At 29.9% G+C, this 21,026-nt stretch overlaps 3 protein-coding genes across 6 annotated transcripts; all 3 read left to right on the top strand.

Moving 5' to 3' along the window:
* The first annotated feature begins 208 nt into the window (after positions 1 to 208).
* On the top strand, positions 209 to 1,508 carry LOC111292452 (F-box/kelch-repeat protein At3g06240-like). Its single transcript, XM_089766277.1, has one exon. It carries the CDS (start codon positions 246 to 248, stop codon positions 1,506 to 1,508), a length of 1,263 nt encoding a protein of 420 aa, XP_089622403.1. The 5' UTR covers positions 209 to 245.
* A 3,874-nt stretch (positions 1,509 to 5,382) lies between these two features.
* Positions 5,383 to 6,717, top strand: LOC111292482 (F-box protein CPR1-like). Its single transcript, XM_089767311.1, has one exon. It carries the CDS (start codon positions 5,517 to 5,519, stop codon positions 6,639 to 6,641), a length of 1,125 nt encoding a protein of 374 aa, XP_089623437.1. The 5' UTR covers positions 5,383 to 5,516; the 3' UTR covers positions 6,642 to 6,717.
* A 6,708-nt stretch (positions 6,718 to 13,425) lies between these two features.
* LOC149516563 (ribonuclease 1-like) lies at positions 13,426 to 15,889 on the top strand. 4 transcript variants are annotated; one of them, XM_089767310.1, is made up of 3 exons: positions 13,426 to 13,952; positions 14,305 to 14,331; positions 14,450 to 14,696. In XM_089767310.1, exons 1-3 carry the CDS (start codon positions 13,716 to 13,718, stop codon positions 14,549 to 14,551), a joined length of 366 nt encoding a protein of 121 aa, XP_089623436.1. In that variant the 5' UTR covers positions 13,426 to 13,715; the 3' UTR covers positions 14,552 to 14,696. The 4 variants fall into 4 exon arrangements, with proteins under 4 accessions (XP_089623436.1, XP_089623435.1, XP_089623434.1 ...); XM_089767309.1 differs by adding an exon at positions 15,593 to 15,889 and having other exon boundaries at positions 13,467 to 13,952; positions 14,305 to 14,757; XM_089767308.1 differs by adding an exon at positions 15,599 to 15,889 and having other exon boundaries at positions 13,468 to 13,952; positions 14,305 to 14,757.
* The last annotated feature ends 5,137 nt before the right edge of the window (positions 15,890 to 21,026 follow it).

Raw genomic sequence — 21,026 nt, 5'->3', positions numbered from 1 at the left:
ATCAAACAACTCTGATTGGAAAGCTCAAATAATCAAAATTGGGAACATCCGAATAAAACTCGAAATCCATTTTAATTAATCCGGATGTTTAAACAACCGCTTACTTAACAGTTAAGCAATGACGTCACTTTTTCTTAAATTTAATAGTTGGTACAATAAATAACCCAATAGAATGCCAGACGACTTGCAAGGGGCGTTACCTGTCAAATGTCAGTTACCATTTACGCTGCATAAAATGAAATCACATGAGTTTTCCCATCCCTTTGAAAGTATTGCACATACTCAAATCTCTCGTTTACACACGCACAGGGGGACACCGTCAAGGAAGATCATCAATGGCTGCAACCGCGATCACTCATTCGTTGCCTGAAGATATTGTGGTGGATATTCTGGCAAGATTGCCTGTCAAATCTCTAAAGCGATTCAGGTGTGTTGGTAAGTCTTGGTGTTGCTTGATTCAAAGCCCTCAATTTATTACTGCCCACTATTCTTTTAGTAAAAACAAGACCTGTCTCCTCATCAAACAAGTGAATTTTATACAGAGAAAGACTATGGTCTCTTTTATTTCCAATCAAACTCTTGATGTTGTTGCCAATCTTGATATACCATCCTTTACTGATGATCCAATGAGTATAAATATCCTAGGTCATTGCAATGGCATAATTTGTCTTTGTGACTGTGTTAGTGGTATTCTTTTGTGGAACATTGCGACTAAGGAATTTAAAATTCTCCCTATGTGTCCTTTTGAGTGTCCGCCAAGCTATGAAAATACCATTGATGTAGTGTATCCTTTGGAGTGTCCGCCAAGCTCTGAAAATACCATTGATGTAGCTGGTCTGGGTTATGATTCCGAGAGAGATGAGTATAAAGTAATTAGGATTGACACATTTTGGGAGGGTGATTTCGACAAAGTCCCCCGAGGTAACCGAGTTGCTTTGTACAACTTAACTACTGATTCTTGGAGAAAGTTCAATGACAACTTAACTGCTGAATTCTTCCATAGTTATGGGAACGATCAAGTCTACTCCAACGGATTTTATCACTGTATGGCAGTTGTTGATAGTGAAGAATTGCTCCTCTCATTTGACATGAGTAATGAAGTTTTCGTCACAACACCATTCCCTGATGGGAGATTGGATAAGAACTGTAGAACAACACGCTATCTTACCTATTTAATGGAAATCAACGGATCACTTGGTGGGTTACTTTGTCATGATTATTATGTGACAGATGGCTGCTATGATGTATGGGTGTTGGGTGAACTTGGTCTAAAGAACTCTTGGACAAAATTATTCACCATTGAATCTCTTCCTCCTGCCACTACACCATTAGGAGTCGGCAGCGATGGTGAAATCTTCTTTGTTAAGGAAGAAAGCAACTTTCTGGCGTGGCATAATCGAGATAACAAAGAGATAAAGACACTCCAATTTGAAGGAACTGCATTAGAGCTAGCATTGTATGCAGAGAGCCTAGTTTCTTTCAGGGGAGGAACTGCATTCAACCATTAATTTTCATTTGCTGATACTTACAATTTAGTTATGCTTTTACTCAATGTTCAACCTTTTACTATCAAGATAAACTGTATTGGTACCTTTGCATTGAGAAACATCTGTTAGATTTTCTTCTCTCATTTTCTTTTATCTTACATGGCATTCAATTTTCAGTCTTTGGTTTTCTAATGAATATAGACGTAGGCCATTGGAGTTTCTTGCTATTGCTTTAAGATGGTATCGTCAGTGGTTTTTAGATCGATTTCATGGCTATTACAAGGGTAAATGCTACCCGGAGTCGATAGAAAAGTGCCAATTTGATTAATGGAACCTCACTTGTGCATCTTTTACAATATAAACAGTACAACAGGTTTTGCTGTTTTCGAATAAACTTGGGGAATTAAGTACAAATTTCTTGGTTGTGTTTAATTTGTCCTAGTTAACGCATCTATTTTCTTTCGTTTTATGTTTAAAGTTGATGGTTTTGATTAAAAAATTCGTGGAGGAGCTTAATTAATCTAACTTTGGCCTTTTCTGGTTTTGTTGAGTTGTCTATATATAAATTTCGTGGTAAAACTTGAACTTTATAATTAGTTTTACACTTGTAAGTAATTTTGATTAAGAGAATCAATATATTTGTATATGTTTAATATTTATTTAGTATACGTGAATCAATAAATTGGCTTATCACTATTTAAGGTAATATTGCTCTAGAGAATCAGAATAATTTTTCGAGCAAGAATTCTTTACAATTGCATTGTGTATAAAATTAATTTTCATTGGAATACAATTTGAGCTCAGCTTCAGTTTGAATTATAATAATTTATTAAAAATTATTTTTAATTTAAGTTTAATCTTTTTGAAGCCTAGGATCATGAAACTAAAAAGGTTGGATTTATTTATTTATTTGGTGCTAAAGGTTGGATTTATTTGCATCGCTATCGAAGCAAGCAACCCGGTGAATATAAATCCTGTGGTAATAATTACCTTATGTATGGTAATAATGCTATTGATAATTGAGATATCTAAAATCATTTTCAAACAAGCGAAATCGTAGGCTTGCACTATGAGTAAATTACTATAAAAAACAATAATTTTATCCTTTTAAATCAGGTTTTTTTAATTTGATGATCGATAGAGTGAATAGATTAATTTTGATTTTTTTTTAATAAAAAATATTCTTTGTTAATGCACATATTGTGATGTTAATTAAGGGGTAGTTTTTTGCTCCACGTCATTTCAAAAGAGTAGCTCATTAATCAAGTAAAGCACCATCAAAATTTGCCAAATAATTTTGCTAGTCATTAGTATTAACATATATAAATTATAAATGATGTTTAAATTTTAGAGCTCTCAGTAGGAGTACTTACATGATATCTAGTAGCAAGCTATTGACAAAGAATTAGACAGTCCAAGATTTATAATTACATATTTTAATTCCAAATATATATCTAGATAAAAAATTCTATATAATTCTTATATGCATTATTATTATTATTATTTTGGTTACACTTATATGCATTATTAAAGATTACATAATAAATGCCTCCTGAAAAGGTTATTTTACAATAGTATCCAACAGTTGGCCTCCACCAGCAGCGTTAGCTTGAGTTTAATTAGACTAAATTAGACTAAAGGCCCCACCCTACTAGAATATATCTATTTTCCCCCCTATTTTAGTCACTTAAATGAACTTTGATAAAAGGGACCATAGTCTTTCCATGTATGTAATTTTCATATTTGATGAGGAGGCATGTATTCGTTTTTATTAAAAGAATTGCGGCTTCTATTTAGCAGTAGCGACACTTTCTGCCACCATTATTCACCTACGATGGGGTTGTGAACGGTAATTACACTCACAATGGAGTTTTGTAACATCAAATAATGGCATAACGATCAATAATAATTATATCGAGATGCTAAAGTAATTTTTCATATTTTTTAAATCAACTCATACAATAAACAAAATCAAACCAAAGAAGAAAACCCACCCTAACTTCAAACAATTAAATTAAAATCCAATAAATTTAAGCCTTAATCAAACTTTAAGAAAAAAGAAATTAATTCATGGCAAAAACACAAATACCCATTTTTAAAAATTTGAGTCGCGGATGGTTTAAAAAAAAAGTTCTCATATAACCTCCGTACCCGTCGATTTTCGGCTATGCTCTGTGTTGTCTTATCCAATTTTGATTTTGAGAGGGATAGATAAATGAGACATGTCGGTTTAAAATCTTTCCAATGAGAGACAGTGAGGATTTGAGCAAGACAAGAGGGTGGTTGGTTGTGTTTGGTGACTCAAAATGGGGAAGAAAAGTAGAGACAGAAGAGGAACAAGAAACAGAGAAAAATGGGATTGGCATTTGGCAAGCTGAAAACTATGCTGGCATGCTCTACTACTAGCGAGAAAAGAAGAAAATAGGTTTGGAAGAATTTGGTAAGACTGATACATTTCACATGGTTTTAAAGGTTAAAATTGATTTTTTTTTTCGATTTTGGTGAATGATTTGAGGGAAAAGTAAATATGGATGGGAAATAGATATTTGAGAAATTTTTAGTAATTTAAATAAAATTTTAAGAGGAATGTTAACTTTTAATTAGTTAATTTAATTTTGTATAATTTAATACATGTATAATAATTTAATTTAAAAAAATTAATTTTATTATGTAACTAAGTTTTTATGTCGGTGCTTTGCACGATTAATTTTATAACATAAAATCATAACAAATGTGCAAATGGAATTGAAAATATGGTTTTAAGAGTTGTACCAACAAAAACATAATAATTTATTTATTAAAGTTTATAATAATTTGTTTTTTAATACATGAAATTGTAACATGAAAAATGTCAAACTAAATTATTTATGAAAATATACCATTAAAAACGTTTTCAAACACAATGTTTTATATATGATATTTAAACCTATTAACGTTTTTTAAAATCACAATTATTAACTCTTATGGTGAAATCTCACAAGAAAGGCCACATACAATGAGCCATGATTGAAAACTTTCGACATATATAGGTCAACATATTTCGATGATTGTACTTGACTTTTATTAATTGTCATTGCGTAGCATGGCTTCTGTTGATTTCTTTGTTCACTTTTATAAGTAGTTTCAGATTTTAGGTTCATGAGAAAAACCAAAAAGTAGGTAGAAATATGCCGAGTAAGAAGGAGGGTTGTTGGCAGCTTAATTTCGACTTCAATGATGGCTAGAGGGTGGCTTGGCGGTTCGATGGATAGGGTGGCTGAATTGCAGGGTTGGCAGACACTGTTGCTGGCGGTTTCGTGCATGGCATCCGCGTTTAATTTTATTTTATTTTTCAATTTTTTCTTATTTTTATTTTATTAGAATTTTTATTCCTTTTTTTTATTTAATTTTCATTAATTAGTTAATTAAATTATTTATTTAATTAAAATACTATAGATTTCACATCAACTCTCATAAAACGGAGAGCATTAGCTTTGTACACCGGAATTTGCCCCTTACCTTTCATTTAATTAAAACACTAATTTAATAGCATGAATTTGGAAATTTGGGCTTTTAAGCTCCGAATGGCATAGGCTTTTTAATTTTTAAGCACAAAAGACCCATTTAAATAGAAGTGGATTGAAATTAAATTCGGCCAATGTGATTTTAGATTGGAAAATTTGGACTCAAGACTACGAAGTTTGCACAAGTCCAATATCCAACAACTCTGATTAAAAAGCTCAAACCATCAAAATTAGGAACATCCGAACAAAACTCGAAATCCATTTTAATTAATCCGGATGTTTAAACAACCGCTTACTTAACAGTTAAGCAATGACGTCACTTTTCTTAAATTTAATAGTTGGTACAATAAATAACCCAACAGAATGCCAGACGACTTGCAAGGGGTGTTGCCTGTCAAATGTCGGTTACCATTTACGCTGCATAAAATCAAATCACATAAGTTTTCCCATCCCTTCGAAAGTATTGCATATACTCAAATCTCTTGTTTACACACGCACAGGGGGACACCGTCAAGGAAGATCATCAATGGCTGCAGCCGCGATCACCCATTCGTTGCCTGAAGATATTGTGGTGGATATTCTGGCAAGATTGCCTGTCAAATCTCTAAAGCGATTCAGGTGTGTTGGTAAGTCTTGGTGTTGCTTGATTCAAAGCCCTCAATTTATTACGGCCCACTATTCTTTTAGTAAAAACAAGACCTGTCTCCTCATGAAACAAGTGAATTTTTCACAGAGAAAGGCTATGGTCTCTTTTATTTCCAATCAAACTCTTGATGTTGTTGCCAATCTTGATATACCATCCTTTACTGATGATCCGATGCATATAAATATCCTAGGTCATTGCAATGGCATAATTTGTCTTTGTGACTGTTTTAGTGGTATTCTTTTGTGGAACATTGCGACTAAGGAATTTAAAATTCTCCCTATGTGTCCTTTTGAGGGTCCACCAAGCTCTGAAAATACCATTGATGTAGCTGGTCTGGGTTATGATTCCAAGAGAGATGAGTATAAAGTAATTAGGATTGACACATTTTGGGAGGGTGATTTCGACAGAGTCCCCCGAGGTAACCGAGTTGCTTTGTACAACTTAACTACTGATTCTTGGAGAAAGTTCAATGACAACTTAACTGCTGAATTCTTCAGTTGTTATGGGATCGATCAAGTCTACTCCAACGGATTTTATCACTGTTTGGCAGTTGTTGATAGTGAAGAATTGCTCCTCTCATTTGACATGAGTAATGAAGTTTTCGTTACAACACCATTCCCTGATGGGAGATTGGGTAAGAACTGTAGAACAACACGCTATCTTACCTATTTAATGGAAATCAACGGATCACTTGGTGTGTTACTTTGTCATGATTATTATGTGAGATATGGCTGCTATGATGTATGGGTGTTGGGTGAACTTGGTCTAAAGAACTCTTGGACAAAATTATTCACCATTGAATCTTTTCCTCCTGCCACTATACCATTAGGAGTGGGCAGCGATGGTGAAATCTTCCTTGTTAACGAAGAAAGCAAATTTCTGGCGTGGCATCATCGAGAAAACAAAGAGATAAAGACACTCCAATTTGAAGGAACTGCATTAGAGCTAGCAATGTATGCAGAGAGCCTAGTTTCTTTCAGGGGAGGAACTGCATTCAACCATTAATTTTCATTTGCTGATACTTACAATTTAGTTATGCTTTTACTCAATGTTCAACCTTTTACTATCAAGATAAACTGTATTGGTACCTTTGCATTGAGAAACATCTGTTAGATTTTCTTCTCTCATTTTCTTTTATCTTACATGGCATTCAATTTTCAGTCTTTGGTTTTCTAATGAATATATAGACGTAGGCCATTGGAGTTTCTTGCTATTGCCTAAAGATGGTAACGTCAGTGGTTTTTAGATCGATTTCATGGCTATTACAAGGGTGAATGCTACCTGGAGTCGATAGAAAAGTGCCAATTTGATTAACGGAACCTCACTTGTGCATCTTTGACAATATAAACAGTGCAACAGGTTTTGTTGTTTCCGAATAAACTTGGGGGATTAAGTTCAAATTTCTTGGTTGTGCTTAATTTGTCCTAGTTAACGCATCCATTTTCTTTCGTTTTATGTTTAAAGTTGATGGTTTTGATTAAAAAAATTCGTGGAGGAGCTTAATTAATCTAACTTTGGCCTTTTCTGGTTTTGTTGAGTTGTCTATATAAAAAATTTCATGGTAAAACTTGAACTTTATAATTAGTTTTACACTCGTAAGTAATTTTGATTGAGAGAATCAATATATTTGTATATGTTTAATATTTATTTAGTATACGTGAATCAATAAATTGGCTTATCACTTTGTAAGGTAATATTGCTCTAGAGAATCAAAGTAATTTTTCGAATGAGTATTCCTTACAATTGCATTGTGTATAAAATTAATTTTCATTGGAATACAATTTGAGCTCAGGTCCAGTTTAAATTATTATTATATTAAAAATTATTTTTAATATAAGTTTAATATTTTTGAAGCCTAGGATCATGAATTTTCGTAGAATCATATTGTCGGATTCTTTTTCCTCAATTTTTATTATTAATTTTAGTTAAACTTTTTTATTTTATAGAGAAAAAAGGAATTTCATAGTATTTTATTTATTACTCTTTCATTTTTCATTTTTATTATAAAAAAAACTTTTAGTTTTATTTTTTAACGAAATTTAAAATTATAAAAAAAATTAAACTTTATTTTAATATAAAGAATATTTTTGAACATAAACAAAATACTAAAAAAAATATTAATAAAAGAATAAAAAAATAAATATAAAATACAAAAAATACCTAAACTAGATTGGTCAACAGTCTAAAGCAGTTCAAGTTCAACGGCCTATAGTCGTTGCCTGTGATTCAAGTGGTCTAGAGCTATTTTTTATGGTTCAAGCTAGTTTAGATATGATTTTTTGAAGTTCAAGCTGGTTCAAATCCGGTTCAATATTGATTCAGTTGAACTGGTCAAAATCTGGTTAGTTGTCACATTTTTTAGTCGAGTCAGTCAAATCTCGAGCTGATGTCATAATATATAGATTCGTGAACCTACCATTAGATATGAATTAAAAAAGTCGTTACCAATATTTTTTATTTAAATGTGATTGACCACCTGATAGAATATGTCATATTTAAAGAGGAGTCCGAAAATTCACTTAGATATTTTTAAATAATAAATTCTAGTCCAAAAAATTAGATGCTAGGTTCAAGATATGGTTACACATGAAGAAGGTTATAGCACCATTATAGCACCCATCCAAATGATGGTATTAGTTTAATTTTAAATTATTCGAACCTTAAAATATTCTTATAATTTTACCAAATCATTTAATTATTAGAAACTAATCCTAAATTTGCTCTAATAGTGTGATAGCAGTTTAAGATAATTTTCTCACGTTAAGAGTATTCATAGAAACTAGTGTCACATTCTGAAGAGGTTCTATTGTTGGGTTCATTAATATATTTTTATTCAAGAAAATAATTAATAAAATCTTTCAATAGTTTGGTAAGATTTACTTTGATGTAGATCTCCTAATAGTTTCATGAGATTTCCTGGTAAATTTATTTTTAAAAACGTAATAAATCTTTCAATAATTTAGTAAGACTTAATTTAAGATGCAAATCCTTCAATAGTTTGGTAGGATGAAAACAAAATATTTTATTAGTAATATTTTTTTATAAAATTGATTTATGAGATTCTCCAATAGTTTGGTAGAATTCATAAAAATTTAAATTCAAGAAAAAATTCTCCAATAGTTTGGTAAGATTCATGAATTTATTTTAGAAATATTTTTTGGTTATTATTTTTAAATAAATAAAATAAAATTCATAAAGGTATTTTTGAAAAATAAAAAATAAAAATTTCAATTTAAAGTAATGAGTAAAAAAAAATAAAGATGAAAATAATAATAATAAGTAAAAATAAAAAATCTAAAAAAAATTAAAATCAAATCAAAAAATCAAATCAAATCAAAATAGAAAATAGAAAATAGATGAAAAAAAAAATGGAAAAACCCGTGATCAAGTTAAGCTTGAAGCATAGATCTTTACTCGGGTTGTCGGGTTCAAGCAAAAACTTCAAACTTCAATCGAAAAATTCATCCTAAACCTAGAAAAGATTTTAGATTATTGAAAACCTAGTAGAAATCTCCAAAATCAAAAGCGAACAAAAAAACCCCAGCAAAAACTCATAAACTCAACAGAATATGGTATCAAATTTAAAAATTAAAACCCAAATTTAGGAAACTCAAAAATCAAATCAAATTCGAAATGAAATAAATTCACAGAACCTAAAAAAAATCTTAGAATTTGCTTGAATGATTCCTATTAAAAACAGAAAACTAAGATCCCTAATATTTTCCCCCCTTTTGTGTGTGGTTAATTAGTGTTTATATAGGGCTTTTTGCTAAGAATTTTAGGGATTTGAATTGAATGGAAAATATTGCAAATTTGATTATGCTCTGAATTGATTTTTTTTTCTTGATTCTCTTTAAAACCGATTTAATTAATTTCTAGAATTGTCTTGATTTTCCTTGATGCTTAGAATCCCTTAAAATTTCTCCAAATTAAATCTAACTTTGATTCCTTGATTTTGTTTCTTTTCAATCCTCCTTTAATATTTAAAGTTATCAGGTAATTACTGAGGTCATCCTTGATTAGTGCTCATATTACTCCACATGATTTTATGATTTATGATAAAAATTTAGAACCAGATATATAAAATACTAAAATATAAAAAAAGAGAAATATATAAATAAGACTAACAAGGCATAAAAAAGAAATGTAGGAAATTAAACTATTAGGCTTGGATCGGATTTAGGTCCAATTAGTTTGAGCCTCGAACTAAATAGGATGTCTACAGTTGGGTAACAAGTTCACGTGGATCCTTCCCTAACAAAAACAACATCATTTTAACTCTTCCCCTCCCTCTCCTATGAAAATCAAAATTTTTTTCAACTAATTTCTTCCCCTTTTTACAGAAAAAAAACCTCAAAACCAAAAAATTTCTTCCACTCTCTTCACAAAAATGGTGGGTTGTCGTCGTGCACTTTCTTTCGTCGTCATTGTCGCCAATTACCAGAAAACTTCCAAAAGTCACCAAAAAACTCCTCTCAGCCTCTTGATTCTCGTTTTGAGCCCTATTTTTCAAAAAACTCTCTCAAAATACCTAGATTTATTCTCAAAGTCTCAGTTGAAAACTCTTTTTCTTTTTTCTTTTTGGTTTTTTTTTATGGTTTGTTTTTTTTTTCTGGTGTTGATTACCTATTCCAAGGGATGTGGATTTTGTTTTTGATTTTTACATATTAGGAAAAGTTTTTTATTTTGTTTGACAATAGATTTCTTTTTTGGATTTTCCTTTTTGGCAAAGTTTTTCCCTCTTTTTTTTCTTCCTTTTTGTTTTGTGCTTGATCTCTAAATTTATAAAACTATGAGGGGATATGAAATCTCATAATTTTTGAGATTCTGAGGGGTTTTCAAAAGGTCACCGACAGCCTATATACTACCAGGACAACTGTTGATGTGACCTTTTTTTTTTTCCATTTTAGCTTAAACTAGATTTTTTGAAGACTTGGCCTTATCTACCATGGCTGAAAGAGGAAGGGGATATAGGCAAAAGGTAGGGTGGCTCGTGGGTTGCTAGTGCCATAGACGACACCCATAGTCATAGGCCTTTTTTTTTTTAATTACTTTTTATTATTTTTATTTTATTTGCTCTTTTTTTAAAAACAAAAACTTAGGCCCTTAATTGGATTTTGGGCCACAACTTTGGGCCAAAGATAAAATTCTAGTCTTAAGCCCAATTGAAATAAAATTTGGGGTCAGTATCCACTCAATTGAAATTGAGGTCCATTTTAGACAATTTGGACAAAATTGAATGTCTTACACATTTCTTGAGCAAACAAACCATCTATTTGGTTTTTTGTTTTTTTAATTAATATTTTTCCTATTTTTTTTGCATGAAATATTTTCGTTTCTATATGTAACCTATAAAAATTATAAAAAAAATCATAAATCATTGTAGACATTTAATTTTGTTCAAACACATTCTAACCAATTGTGATGAAATATTTCTTATGTTTTCTTTTGCTATCGCATGTCATTTTCTAAATTTTACTTTTTTTTCTTTACTTTTCTTTAAACTTATTTAATAAATACATATCAAAATTATAAAATTCTTATTATAAATTTTTTTAAAGTTCTTTTTTTTTTATTTGAGAGCAAGTTATATAAATTTTTTTCTTTTTTTACTTTTTTCTACTTTTCTTGAATTTAAATTTTAAAAAAATATTTTATAAAAAAATTTTAGATTTAATTTTTCCCTATGAGCCACTTGATAGTATGTTATGTCTCTTTTTTTCCTTACCAAAATTGATTAAAATTAATAAAATACCTTTTTTACCATAATTATAAAAATACACCTCATATAATTTTTTAAAGCAGTTTCTTTTATTAAAAATAGAAACCTATAACTGTTCAATTACGATTGAATGACACAATTCAAATATCTTATGTTTATTTTTGTTTTAAGATCATAATTTTAAAAAATACTAAAAAATTTTAATTTTTTATTATTAAATAAAAAATTATATATTTTATATTTTATAAAAATTAAAAAAATTGTAACCCGAGCGCAGCCGAGTCATTCTTCTAGTGTATATGATAATTACAATAGTGTCATGCAACTTATTTGAACCCACCGACAGGAAGGTCCCCATGAACCAAACTTACAAGAATCTTCACTCAATGAAGTGAAGAAAGAAAGTTTATTTGGACTCTTTTAACAGGTTGTTCAGATGTGAAGGATAAGAATATCTGATTGACCAGGATATGGTAAGTATAATCAATTAAGCAACAATCTTGATTAATGATTCAATGAAGTGAAGAAAGAAAGTTTCTTTGGACTCTTACTATTGTTCAGTTTGTGAAAGAATAAAGTTTCCTGATCATATCTGATTGATCAATATATGGTAAGTATAATCAATTAGGCAGGCAGTCCATGTGCAGTATAGATAACTTTGTGCTGATAATGAACTTTCAACTTGATTGTCATTTTCTTTCTCTCTTACAACTTGCAAATCCCACTAAAAAATATGCTAATTTGCATTAAAAATCAATAATGCATAATGGTTGGAATGCTTCTTGGTACACGCGACGTGTATTAATGTTTAATTTTTTTAGTTCAATTTTGAAACTTATAACTCAAAAAGTGATTTAAGTTAGAAATTGAACTCATTTGATTAAACTCATATGATAATAATACTATTGATAATTGAGAAAGTCAAAATTATTTTCAAATCACAAGTTTTAAAGTTTAATTTAAGCTTAAGATTAACAATATTTCAACTCAACTTGATTATATCTCTTAATTTATATAAATCAAATAACTTTTTCAATACTTTTTGCATCCAAATATTTAAACCACAAATACTAAAATGGATTAAATTGGACAATATATAGCATTAATGACTTGCCAAATATGAACGTTATCGAGTATATCGATGTGTTGTTGAAGGCAACGGTGTTTTTGCTGCTGGTAGAGTCATGAAAATAGAAGTGGAGTTTTGGTAACTTTTTCTCTCAGAGAACATATGGCTTGCTATAAAAGTAGTAACCTTGGCAAGGCGCCAACCATAAACCATGTCAACATCAATCTTCTTTTCTAGTCGATTAATATTTTTTAAATTAAAAAATGAAAAAGCAAAACTCCTAAAATATACTTTTATCTCTGAAAACCCAGCAAAAATACAAGGAATCAAGCAGAAAGTAACAATTTTTGAAAAAGTGACGAAAAAAAAAATGAAAGAGAGGAGATGAGTTTATAGTTTAAAGGCTGATTGTAAAGAAATTTTTGAGAGAGAATCAATAATTTTGAGTTTTTATTGGTAAAGGAATTAAAGCTTAGATTTTTCTTTTATTTTTTTATACATAAGCATTTATCTTTCTTGATTAGCAACTGAATAGTGGTTATTTTAAGAGAGAGTTGTGAAAGAAGATGCAATCAAGAGCGAAAGAGATAACATAAACTGTCAATCTATCAGACAACAAATGAAAATAAAATAAATAACTTTGAGAAGAGTAACATGCTATTGTAAGTTACCAGTCTGAACTTTAAAAATGTGGGGTAACGTGGCTCCTTAATAATTCGGGTGTTAAAAGCAGCAGGCAATTCAGCTGGCGCTAGCATTGCCCCAAATTGATTAATAAAATGTGAATTAAAGAAACGTAAAAGTTAAATAATAATTATTTAAACGCATATCACATACGGTCCAATAAACAAAATAATGGGTGAAGAAGCTGATGAAAATAATTAAAATGTTGCAAATTAAAAAACAATATCAACTATATTTGGGAACCAAGTCAAAATTAACATTGCTTTCTTAGGGAATCAAAATCAATATTGTTTTCTTGAGGAATCAAAATCAATATTTTAAATGACCAATTAATTCAAGAAGGTCCCACCAGCATTCAATTAATTGCTCTTGGCTTATTAATTTCTTGTGCTTTTGAGTCGAACTAATTCTGTTGCAACTATCCCAGCTGTCTTGTATTGACAATTCCTCCGTCCTCTCATGTTAGTATAAATTGAATTCCTATCTCAGCTGTCTTGAATTGATAATTCCTTGGTCCTCTCTTGTTAGTATACATTGAATCTAAGTGTAAACTTCATTCTCTACCATTCCGAGATTCTTTTTCCTGCTTGTTTCTAGACGTATCATGCCGACCACAACTTCGATTATTTTCACTTTTCTTTTGTTCTTTTACATTCATTATTCTGTTGCAACTTACCAGTTCTTTAAACTGGTAGAACAATGGCCTCGCTCAACCTGCAATGTTGTAAACTGTACGTTTGTCCCTCCGACTTTAAACTTTACTATTCATGGTCTTTGGGGCACTAATAAGACAAGGCCATATCCCGTCAATTGTGGGAACACTCCATATGATCCCAAGTTGGTAAGTTTAATAAGCAATATTTATCATAGTTATAATCATTCCTACATTATGTTATATTATTAAGTAATATCAATGAGTTTGTATTTGATATACTGTAAATATATAAATTTTATACACTGTCAATAAATAAAATTATGTCATTTTATTAATTAGTAAATATTAGCCCTTAAAATGAATATACAAAAATTAATTTTTTTTAAAGCTTACTCATTAATTATGTAGTATCATCTGATTCACTTTTTTGGTAATAAGGCATCACTCTATTCATTGATAATATATAAAATTTATATACTGATAGTGCATCAAATATAAATCTAATATCAATTAATGTTTTTAAATTTTTCTTTGATAGATCACAATGTTAAGGCCAGGCATGATGGTAAGTTGGCCAAGCCTATTTACATCAAATGATTTTTTCTGGGGGCACGAGTGGAAAACGCATGGGACCTGTTCCGAATATAATTTTGATCAATTTTCCTACTTCAAATTGACTTTAGATAGCAAGGATCGAGTGGATATCTTCAAAGTGTTTATCAATGCTGGAATCACTCCGACTTATTCTAAAACATATAGTTGGCAACTTATTATGGGGGTTATAAAGAATGAGATACATGTTGATCCTGAACTTCGATGCAACAAGTACAACAATAACACTCAATTGCATGAGGTTGTATTGTGTATGGATGACCATGGAATTAACTTCATCGATTGCCCTCAAAGCACGGATAATCCAGTTTTTTTATGTAAAAATGAGCCAGGGCTTATCTATCCTTAATAAAATGTGGAGGGTGTCAATTTGAATTAGGTAAGTAACTTAGTATTTTACAAGTCGGAAACTTTTTAGTTTCTTGCAATAAATGCAGCCTTTTATTGGCTCTTGTTTGGTGTAATAAAACTATCAAATAGAATTTTCGGTTTGGAGATATCTCGGTGGCAATTATATATCTTTGGGCCCTAATTCACTTGGCTTCCAATTTTTCCATGTTTCTCTTTAATCTTCGTAGTCAAATTAAAAATTGTTTATTTTTTCTCCTTTCGTCCGTAGTTTGTTTGGTGACATGAACTTTTGGTTTGCTAATGAATATATAGATATAGGCCATTGATGGAGTTACTTGATATTGCATGAAGAAGGCAATGTCTGCATTTTTTAGATGGATTTTATGGCTATTATAGAGGTCAGTGCTTTTGGTTTTGTTGAGTTTATCTAGTTTGCGGATTTCGTGGTAAAGCTTGAATTTCGTAGTTAACTTTGCAACATCTAGTAATATTGATTTAGAGAATCAATATATTGAAGACATGCTTTTCATTTGGAGAGTGTTTGATATGAAGTGATCAGTATCAAAATCACAGTGATCAGCATTTAATAAATACACTCCAATTTCTAGGGTTTGCCTTAGAAATAGCAATTATGCAGAAAGCCTAGTTTCTCTCAGGGGAGGAACTGCATTCAACCTTTAATTTTCATTTGCAGATACTTACAATTTAGTTATGCTTTTATTCAATGTTCAACCTTTTACTATCAAGATAAACTGTGTTGTTACCTCTGTATTGAGAAGCATCTGCTGGACTTTCTTCTCTAATTTTCTTTTTTCTTACATGGCATTCGATTTTCAGTCTTTGGTTTTCTAATGAATATATAGATGCAGGCCAATGGAGTTTCTTGATATCACTTTAAGATGGTAAAGTCAGTGATTTTTAGATGGATTTCATGGCTATTACAAGGGTCAATGCTACCTGGAGTTCAAAGAAAAAAGCCAATTTGATTAAAGGAAGCTTACTTGTGCATCTTGACAATATAAACAGTACAACAGGTTTTGTTGTTTTCGAATAAATTGGGGGATTAAGTACAAATTTCTTGGTTGTGCCTAATTTTTCTTAGTTAATACATCTATTTTCTTTTGTTTTATGTTTAAAGTTTGATGGCTTTTATTAAAAAAAATTGCTGGTGGTGCTTAATTAGTATCTAATTTTGGCCTTTTCTGATTTTGTTGAGTTGTCTATATACCAAATTTCGTGATAAAACATGAACTTTATAATTATTTTTGCAACCGTAAGTAATGTGATAGAGAGTGTGTTTAATATTTATTTACTATACGTTACAAGTGAATCAATAAATTCGCTTATCACTATGCAGGATAATATTGCTTTAGAGCATCAAAGTAAATTTTCGAATAAGAATACCTTACAATTGCACTATGTATAAAATTACTTTTCCTTGGATTACAATCGAGCTAAGGCTCAGTCCGAATTATTATTTTATGAGAATTATAACGAACTATCATCAAGACCTTTTTAGCCCCATAGTCAAGCATTCCTTCCAAAACTAACCCCACGTATATACATTACTTCCACAATCAACTTTCAAATTAAAAGTATTCTCAAAACTGATTTATCTATAAATTAAAGGCCAAATTACAGCCGGGACAACTTTAATCTAATTGTATTGAATAACAGAATTATTTTTAATATAAATTTAATATTTTTAGAACCTGGAATTATAAAACTAAAAATTGTCTCTTTTTTTTTCTTCTGCTTTTGTCCCTAGTTTGTTTGGTGAAATGAACTTTGGTTTACTAATAAATACACAGATGAAGGCTCTTGATGGTTTGTAATTTCGTGGTAAAACTTGAATTTTGTAGGTAGCGTTGCAACCTTTAGTAATTTTGGTTTAGAGAATCAATACACTTGAAGACTGCTTTTCATCTTAGTAGGAGTCCAAAAACAACTGGAAAAGTTGGATTTATTTGCCATCACTATTGACACAAGCAATGGGGTGAATCAATTAATTGGGTTATGTATGGTAATAATGCTATTGATAATTGAGAAATCCTAAGTCATTTTCAAACAATAAAATGGTATACTTGCACTACGAATAAACTATATTAAAAACAATAATTTCATCCTTTTCAATCTGATTTCTTAATTTGGTGATAAGAGTAAACAGATTAACTTTGATTAATTTCTTTTGGAATAAAAGAGTTTTCTTTGTTAATGTAATTGTGATGTTAATTAAAGGAATAATTTGTTACTCCACATATCTGACTATATTCAAAAGTGTAGCACATTAATCAAGTGAAGCATCCATCTAAATTTGCCAAATAATTGTACGAGTCATTATGTTAGTGTTTAGTATCATTTTTAAAATTAACATGATAATTTAATTATCATTGTGATAAAATTATCAAAGTGATTTGATTATCAGTGATATTAAATTACCATATTTGGTCCAATATTATATATTACTATTAATTTTAAATAATTTTGTTTGGTATTATATAAAAAAATAAATTATAAAATACAAAATATATATCCAAAATAACATTGCAAAAAAAATTTAATATTTATTGAATTAATAATTTATAAAATAATTAAATTTATTTTATAGAAAATTACAAAACATAAATCAATTTTGATTAAGATAATTTCTAAAAAAATTATTAAATAAATTCATTAAAATTTTTTAATCAATAAACATTTATTCAACTACAATAAAAACTTTTATTTTCAAAAGAAGGGATTGGAAAGTCTGATTTTTAAAAATTTTTACTAGTCAACTTCTTAAGATAATGTTATTAAATTTTTCATTAACTTAAATTAGTCAAAAATAATACTGAAAATTTTACTTTTTCATAGTGATAAAATTTTTTCATTTTTTAATATAAGAATCAGATTACTCCCCAATAATCTTATTATCCAAGTGATTTAAGATCATTGTCACATAAAATTTTTAAATTGTTACTAAATAAAGTGATGTAATTATTGAGTGCAAATTACTATAACTTTTAGACTGATCATCTCTTACTAAACATTCTACATAACTATTAACATATATAAATGGTATTTAAATTTTAGAGTTGCCAGAGTACTTACATGATCTCTAATGGCAAGCTATTCACCAAGAATTAGATGGTCCAAGATTTATAATTACATATTTTAATTCCAAATATATATCTAGATAAGAATTTTATATATATGCATTATTTTTTTTTACACTTATATGCATTATTAAAGATTACATAATGAATACCTCTTGAAAAGTTTACTTTACGATAGTGTCCAACAGTTGGCCTCCACCAGCAGCCTTAACTTGAGTTTAATTAGATAAAATTAGACAAAATTCTATAGACCCCACCCTACGATAATATATTTATTTTTTCATGATTTGTGTCGTAGATACTTAATTTTATTTGAATCAATTCTTAATTATTTAATTTATATGTTTAATTTACATGTTTTATTTGAGTTAATTTAAGTATTAAATTGAATTAGATTTGTTTAAGCTTGTTTTGGGTTAGTCATTTTTAATTTTTATTTTGTTGTTATTATTATCATTTAGAATTAGTTAAATTAATTGAAAAATTACAACAAAAATATAATTAATCAATTAATTAATCAAATTATTATTATTGTAATTGTAGACACCCAATTTGGTTCAGGCCCGGATAAATTGGGCCTAGTCTAACTGGGTAAGCCCATTTTTTTTGTATTTTATATTTGTATTTTATTTTTATTATTTATATATATATTTCTTTTATTTTTATATTATGTATTTATTATTTATTTATTTATTATTACTATTATTTGTATATATATCTTTATTATTATTACTATTTTTTTTCTGTTGATATTTATATATATTTATCTGATTATATGTTATAATTTATCTATTATTTATTTTTAATTTATCTGTTAATTTTTTGGTTTATCTGATTATTTTCATTAATATTTTTATTTGATTTTTTTTATTTTTTTGATTTTTTCGGCTGAAGATTGGATTGGTTTTGGAGGAATCCCACCATGAATTGGGATTCAATCAGAGTCCATATTAGATTCAATGATTGAATCCCAATCCAAAGAGGAGTTGGGATTGATAAAAAACTATTCTGATAAATCCCTATAAAAGGACCCTCAGATCAAAGGAAAAGACAGAAAAAGAGTTACTGGCTGAGAGAAAAGGCAGATACAGAGAAGATTTAAAAGCTAAAAAGGTTTTGGTGTGTTTAGAACAACTCTAAGAATCGACAGGAATTTTTGGAGATTTTTTGCGAAATTTTTTTTCTGGAAATTTTTGAAACATTTCCAGATTCCGGTTGAATTTTTCGATGAAGGTTGAATTTTTCGACGATTATTCTGGCCAAGTTTGAAGTTTCCGACCAACTTCTCAGTTTTCGGCAACCATTTTCAGAAACCAATTAGTTTTTCGGTGAACTTCCAATGAAAAACCCAGATTTCAGAGAAAATTTTCATAATCCGACGGTCATTCAACCGGAGTTCTTCGGGTTTTTAAAAAGAAGGGAGAGAAGAGGAAGGAAGAGAGAGAGAGAAGAAGGGTTCTGCTAAAAAAATGAAGGAATCAGCCTTATATACCCTCTCAAAACGACGTCGTTTCTGCGTTAAGTAACCCAGGGGATCCACGGGTTTTGCCAAGATCCGACCTGACCCAAGCGTCGACCCGCTTTCGACCTGCGTGTGACCCGCGTCTAAAGCTGTTAGTCGAGCCAAGCCAACACCCCTGAACTGCGTTTTCGAGCCATTTTTTCTTCCTCAAGCCGAGCCGAACCGAGCCGCAAGCCAAGCCGTTGCTAGGTTTTTTTTTGTTTATTTATTTATTTATTTATTTATTATATCAAAATTGTTTAATATTTTTATTTATATTTATTTTTTATTTATCTTCATTTTTATTTTATTTATTTTATTTTATTATTTTATTTTTTTAAAATAAAATTATTTTTGAGGAAAAGTTGAAAGTATCAATTTTCCTTAAGAATAAATTTTCAAAAAAAAGGTTTTGAGGAAAAGTTGAAAGTATCAATTTTCCTCGAAATTAAAAGTTTTCAAAAAATATTTTTGGAGAAAAGTTGAAAGTATCAATTTTTCTTAAAAATAAATTTTCAGAAAAAAGGTTTTTTTTTTTTGAGAAAAAGTTGAAAGTATCAATTTTCCTCGAAATTAAAGTTTCCAAAAAAATATTTTTGAGGAAAAGTTGAAAGTATCAATTTTCCTTGAAATTAAAATTTCAAAAAAAATATTTTGGAGAAAAGTTGAAAGTATCAATTTTCCCTTGTACAAAAGCAATCATTTTTTTTTTATTTCCTTTGAATTTTATTTAATGTTAAATAATCCGACGATGGAGCCTCTGCAAGTGAAACAGTAGTTTTCTTGCATACTCTTGAGGTGAGGGGATTTTCTCAATCTTCTACTAAAAGTATTAGAGTCAACTGAGAATAATTTCTAATAGTTAATTACTTGGTAAAATTTTAAGGCTTATTGGATAACACAAAATTAAGTCGGTACCATCTTTTGATGGGCGTTGTGAGGGTGCTATAACCTTCCTCATACGTAACCGAACTCCCGAACCCTGTTCTGGTTAGTAAACCTGAACCTATTCTTTTAGGGACCCTTAAACTTAGGTGTTCCTTGAAAGAATACATTCCTTAGGTGGCCAATCACACTTAGATAAAAAAGATTAGTGGCGACTTTTTAAGTCAATATCTAGTGATAGATCCCCGGATCTAGACGTTATGACAATAATTATTATTAAAAATAAAATAAAATAAAATAAAATAGAAACCAACAAATTAATGGTTGGCAATTCAAGCCATGTGAGGCTAAAATTTTCAAGCTCTGCATAGTGCACCAACCACTACCTTGTAATAGTCCCAGCTCCAATACACTACAATTTTTTGTCCAACTCTACAATTTTTGTCTATGAAGGAGATTTACAAATTAAAATGGAGGGAGGAATTCATGGCATGGGGAGCATCCATTATTTTTCTCTGTAAGACAAGCTTTGCCTAGTACAAAGATCCCTCGACCAGTCCTCAACACAAATCTGTTCCCTTCATCAACCTTTTCATCAACCTTTTTGGACCCGTTCTCTTCACTAGCCGAGCCTCCCATAGAAACCTTCCCACACCGTAACCTAACTCATCCACAAGCACCTCTCAAAACCAAAAGAAAACACAAAAAAAAGAGAACCAATAGCCCCAAACCATGCTAATCTCTAGAACACCCATTTTTCACTAGTCTCCACAACCCTTACACCAAGTTCAAAACCCCCGTGATGCCTTAGCC

The sequence above is a fragment of the Durio zibethinus genome, chromosome 10, assembly GCF_047325235.1.
Source record: "Durio zibethinus cultivar Kanyao isolate XHJ-2024 chromosome 10, ASM4732523v1, whole genome shotgun sequence".
NCBI lineage: Eukaryota > Viridiplantae > Streptophyta > Magnoliopsida > Malvales > Malvaceae > Durio > Durio zibethinus.
Note: the sequence above shows the minus strand (reverse complement) of the source record. Positions and strands in the feature narration are given on the sequence as shown.